General features: G+C 39.3%; 2 protein-coding genes across 2 annotated transcripts; one reads left to right on the plus strand and one right to left on the minus strand.

Annotated features, from left to right (window-relative positions):
- Positions 1-2298: 2298 nt before the first annotated feature.
- On the plus strand, positions 2299-4176 carry LOC122044642 (putative disease resistance RPP13-like protein 3; the record flags this gene model as incomplete). The annotated part of the gene is made up of 1 exon (XM_042604947.1): positions 2299-4176. A coding segment is annotated over exon 1 (1878 nt), but the record flags the coding sequence as incomplete, so codon positions are not given.
- A 542-nt stretch (positions 4177-4718) lies between these two features.
- On the minus strand, positions 4719-5490 carry LOC121989587. Its single transcript, XM_042543722.1, has 2 exons — positions 5105-5490; positions 4719-5023 (listed from the first exon to the last, which is right to left on the minus strand). Exons 1-2 carry the CDS (start codon positions 5459-5461, stop codon positions 4862-4864), a joined length of 519 nt encoding a protein of 172 aa, XP_042399656.1. The 5' UTR covers positions 5462-5490; the 3' UTR covers positions 4719-4861.
- Positions 5491-5825: the final 335 nt, after the last annotated feature.

The raw sequence follows: 5825 nt of genomic DNA on the forward strand, positions 1-5825 counted from the left end.
GAAGTAGACCTGGTCATCTCCTAGCACTCTTCCTCGAGCTCACAATGCCTACTCACATCCATGAAAGTACAGATACTTTCAGTATGTGTGAGATAGGTCTTAACAGTGTCCTAGGAGTCAGGCAAGGACTGGATTACTTCTAATACTTGAAGCTCATTTGATATAAGCTCCCCCATATTCTTCAAAGAGGCAATCATGCTCAACATATGCATTAAATGTTGCTTCATAGTATGATCAGACCTCTTCTTATGTGTTATGAACTTATAGTTCAGGATCCTCAGCTTAGGAGCTGATGAAGTACCATAATACTGTTTAAGAGAATGTCAGACCGTCACAACAGTAGGATATTGCTCATAAATCGGAATTAGTTCATCGTGCATACTACTAAAAAGAATTACACTAGCTTAGTCATCCTTCTTTTTTCAAGTATGATATATCTCCTAATCTTGTCTTGCTTGTGTTGTGGTACCTTCCCTGAGGTCCACCATCTCATTCTTAAGAATGCTCCTGAGTTCTTGTTCCGTAAAAATAAACTGAACCTTCCAGTGTCAAATTTCATAGTGGTCACCATTTAGCTTGTCTCCCTTTACAAGATTCGATATGACATTCTTTGTTGTAGTCATATCTCTGTTACACATAATAGAGAGACATTAGTGACATTTGATGCGTAAATCTCAACTTTGTGTACCCTACAAATTATCTTAATTCAAATGACTCCAATACAAATTCCAAGACGAGAGTATGAGTCAACAGACGTCATACACTACAATCTGAAATTGCCTCACACCATTCGGATTAAGATGTTATACACAAATAGTCACTTTATACTCTCAAGGCTAACCTACATATCACCGTGAGTTCACACACTACCAAACACCGACAATGTTTTGTCACATGTCTCGGAGTTGGACCTCTTTGTTTTACCCTGAGACACTCGATTTAAGCCAAGGTTATGTGGTTGTCTCCCACTCTGAGTCATAAACTGAGTGTAATTCGGGCAAGTGCCAAGCAATGCACGTACCACACAACACTTCGTGCTGAGCACCTCTGATTGCCTAGCACTGCGGACCTTTGCTCCCAAAAACCGCACTCATGTGTCGAGAACCTAAGCACACAGTTCTTCCCGAGTTCTTCCTGACCACCGCGTTGAGAGCACGGTTGAGAATTTTTGCGTGTGGCTGAACATGCGTGCCAAGCATTTCTTCTCAGGCTTACTGAGCATCTCTATGTGCCCGGACGTCTTGAGAAAACTCTGTAGGTGTGATTTTTAGCTGGGTTTGTAAGTTTCTCGCTAGCAAATTTGTTGATCACTTGGTCAACGAAGTGCATCAAACCAACCTGGCTCTGATATCAATATTGGATATTGATAAAAGTAAAATACATAATTTACTACTATTTTGTGGAAATTAAATCTTGTACCTTGGTTGGTGATGCACCAATCTTCGGTATTGTAAACCTTCAGAATTGTTGTTAACTCTAGTCAAGGACTGCTCGAAGTCGAGATGCTAGTCACGTATCTCGAACTATCAATGTTATGTCACAACGTTTCAACCCTTAACCTGGTGATGTGTGATGATAGTCTTCTTTTGTTTTTCTCAACAAGATAGAAACTACAACTCTCTTCTTTCTTAGACTCCCTTCTCTTTTCTTTCTTTTCTCTCTCATTTATACTTCACACAAGAAGTATGAATTTATAGAATAAAATAAGAATATGGATAGTCATTCCATTAAGGGGTTACTAACATTTACTTATGTTAGTGGAATCATATGTTAATGGAGTCATGAGATGGAGTTATTAACATTAATTTATGTTAGTGAGTCATGAGATGAGGTTACTAACATTCACTTATGTTAGATGTTAGTGATGTCATGAGATGGACTTACTAACATTTACTTATATGGTGGAATGAGATGGAATTACTAGCATTCACTTATGTAAATGGAGTCATGAGATAACTCCATTATCCCATTTAAATATCTCATAATGGACCTAAGTTACTAATATGTACGAATGTCTCATAGTAAACATAAGTTAATAACAAGAGCAAAAACTTGGTGAAGGCATCTCTTACTCAAGATCGCATGAATTTTGACACCAAGAGAGAGTATACGCTAATAATTGAAATTACATCTACAGATTTGAACTAGAAGAAGATATTGTCGGTTTTGACGAAGATATGAAAGACATCAAAAGGCAACTGGTTGACATTAGTTCAACAGCTCGCGTTGTCCTTTCGATTGTTGGCACCGGTGGTTTGGGCAAAACAACGCTGGCTAATAAGATCTACAGTTGTGCAGATGTCAAAAAACTATTTCCAGTGCAAGGCATGGGTGTCCGTGTCCCAGAAGTATGCAGTTAAAGAACTCTTGTGCAGCATTGTGAAGCAAGTGTTCGACTTCAACGATGAGCAAGTAAAAGGTATGGAAGAACTAGAGATGAAGGAAAAGTTGTCGGAGCATTTGAGCAACAGAAGGTATCTAGTCGTGATGGATGATATTTGGGAGGTGGCAGCTTGGAACGCCATTAAAGCAGCTTTCCCAAAAGAATCGACAGGATCCAGAGTGTTGCTGACCACGCGCAAGATGAATGTTGCAAACGTTGCAGATGTTCCTCCACACGAGCTGAAATTTTGGAATGTCGAAGAGAGCTGGAATTTGTTCTGCAGGAAAGCTTTCCGCACAGCATGCTGCCCACCAGAGTTTGAGCGATTCAAGGAAGATATCTTCAAAAAAACTAAAGGGCTGCCTCTTGCCATTGTGGTACTCGGAGGAGTTTTGAGAGGTACAAGTCAAGCTAGTAACTGGAGGAAAAAGATGGAACATATTTCTCGTGAATTCAGAGAAGGAGAAGACCAAATCCTAAGAATATTAGCTCTCAGTTACCATGATCTTCCGAATCATTTGAAGCCTTGCTTCCTCTATTTTGCAGCCTTTCCTGAGGACTATAGCATTTGGGCAGAGAGGATAATACATTTATGGATCGCTGAGGGTTTCATACAAACGAATGACAAAGTGGATCAAACAATGGAGGACCTCGCGGAGGCATATTTGAAGGATTTGACCGACAGGTCCATGCTACAAATAGAAAGGGGTCGGATGTATTATAGCCACCAAGTTCGCATTCATGATCTTCTTCTTGATCTAGCACGTCATGAAGCTCGTGAGCTTAACTTCTTCAGGACCATTGATGACATAGGTGACGATCCAAGATCTTTACGGCGTCTCAGTGTCACTGAAAATGTCAACGACCATATCTTATTGAACTGTTCTACCACTAAACTACGGTCACTTGTAACTTGTCGGAATGAAGGTTTTAAGAGAATGCTGGCAGTTGCCATCCCTGGAGCGAAGTTCCTCAGGGTCTTGGATTTGCAGGAACTACCCATTGAACACTTACCAAAGGAGATTGGGGACTTGATCCTGTTAAGGTATCTAAATTTGGAACGATCAAAATTGAAGGAGCTGCCTTCATCTATTGGAAACCTCATCCATTTGCAGACTTTCAATATATTCGGTACTAAGATTCAACATTTGCCGGATGCATTTTGGAAAATCCGAACACTGAGACATGTATTCCTCACTGAAGAGAATACGAGCATGCCTAAAGCGGCATACTACTGCTCGGAAGACATTCGGACACTTGAGAATATTTCAATTGGTCCATGGGTATGTGATGGTGTACTGGAGAAGCTGAGAAATCTTCGAGCATTGTATTTGAAAAGCATTTCAAGCTCTGACGAGGATGCTTTAGCCAATGCAGTCCAGAATCTTTTCAGACTCGAGAAATTGGGATTGGTTGGAGAATCGTTGCCGATGAGCGTCCTAACTTCATCTTCCTACCATCATATTCAATTTCTGTATTTGTGGGGACCATTGGTAAGGCCTGCAAGGATTCACATAGAGGCAGAAAATTCCATGATATTTTCCAACCTGATCTCTCTCTTTATTAGTGAAACAAGGTTGGAAAAGGATGAAGATATTGCAATGCTCGCATCTCTCGCAAACCTTGAGATTCTTCGATTGCGTTTTGGTGCATTTGTAGGAAGAGTTTTGGTGTTTCCAAAGGGAGGATTTCCTAGTCTCCAAGAGATCGAACTGTTTGATTTGAGCACCTTGGAGCAGTGGGAAGTGGGAGAGGGAGCAATGTCTTTCCTTCGGGAACTAAGACTGTTGAACTGCAAAAATATGAGAATGCTACCAGAGGGACTTGTAAGATTGACTGAGCTCAATCAAATTTACATAAGAGGAATGAAAATGATAGAGAGAAGGGTTAACAAGGATACTGGAGAAGATTATCACAAGATCAAGCATATTCCTTGCATTGAAATAGATTGAATGAAGGAAAGTCTTGCAAGAAGCTGGAGGTACATGATAGCAGACAGATCTACTACAGCACACAGAGTTAGACAACAACTCACTCTGTGTGCTACCATTGGCGTACATGTTTATACTATGCATTAGGTTAAATTCTCAATTTCGAAACAATTAATTCTGATTTTGAATAATGTAAGTTTGTTTAATGTTTTATCTGTGATTCTTGGGCCGAGGTAAGCCAAGATATCTATCACTTGCTCAGTGACATCGTGTGTCAGAAGATAATTCATTTATAAATCAAACTGAAAAAATTCAAATGGAAACTACCATTTAGATTAAAGATAGGCAAACTCGCTTCTTCGTGAGATATCTTTAGATGAACAAGGACGAACCACTTAGTGACAGTAAAACATATGTCCTCTCCATCTCATCTTGCATAGTTGCATGAGCTAATGGCAACTGAGAAAAGTTCTATTTTGTCTCGACTCTTGCAAATTAAATGTACAGAAGACACACCTTTGTCATCCACAAAATTCACATCAAGACTTCAAGCCTTCAACACCAGTGGGTCTCGCCATGAGAGTTTTCTCTTACCAGTCTTCTTTGAGTTGTTTCCAAGATCTCTACAAATCGCTAACATATCATTAGAGCCTCCTCCAATCATAGGCACTCTATTGAGTCTGTCCATTTGCATGTGATACTGCTCCAACTGAAATTAATAACTGAATTAATATTGCAGGTCGACAAAAGATGAAACTGTATTATAAGGTGTTGGGTACGGTCTCTATACCTTAAACGATACTTCATTCGCACCTAGAGTTGCAGGAGTGCTAGCATTTGCAGCTTCCATTGTCATCATGTTTTGAGGGGGTACTTCCTTTGGGATGAACAAACCCGATGGTGCAACACAGAGAGATTTGGTTGGCTTTTTCTGAGGCATCTTTTTAAACTGATACCGAGATGCATTTACATGCAAATTGTCAATACTGTAGATACTTGTACGTGCAGCTTCAAATACTTTGGGTTTCTTTTCTGTAGGAGGTTTGATCACTGGAGTTGTAGTTGATGGTTCCTTCAATCTAACTAGCTGATACGGGTTTGCAAATAAGGTCTCAAGTCTTCTTCTCAAAAATCTAGGATGTAACATTCAAAACAGGCAATTATCTTTATGAAACCGATAAAAAAGATTCAAATGCGGACGATTCATGTCGCAAACATATGACTGAAGATCACACCAAGTTCACTCAACTCACTTACAAAAGCTTAGGAACAGTTACCTTTGGAAACAACGGCAAACTCAAGGTAATTGGTATAGGTAATATTGAATTAAAAATAGACTTTATAATTACAAATGTTTTAGTTGTTGAAAATTTTAAATATAATCTTCTGAGTATAAGTCAATTGTGTGATACTAGGTATAAGGTTAAATTTCTATCCACAGAGTGTTTAATCAAACATCTAGATAATCCTACCATAAGCCTAAAAGGTTTTAGAAAAGACAACATCTATGT

Source organism: Zingiber officinale, chromosome 1B (assembly GCF_018446385.1).
Source record: "Zingiber officinale cultivar Zhangliang chromosome 1B, Zo_v1.1, whole genome shotgun sequence".
Taxonomy (NCBI): Eukaryota; Viridiplantae; Streptophyta; class Magnoliopsida; order Zingiberales; family Zingiberaceae; genus Zingiber; species Zingiber officinale.

What these genes read in the sequence shown, in the direction of transcription:
- LOC121989587 (XM_042543722.1), bottom strand. Translation starts at nt 5,461, where the DNA reads ATGTTACATCCTAGATTTTTGAGAAGAAGACTTGAGACCTTATTTGCA. An exon ending in CGAATGAAGTATCGTTTAAG is followed by an intron (nt 5,024 to 5,104) that starts GTATAGAGACCG and finishes TATTAATTTCAG; the next exon opens with TTGGAGCAGTATCACATGCA.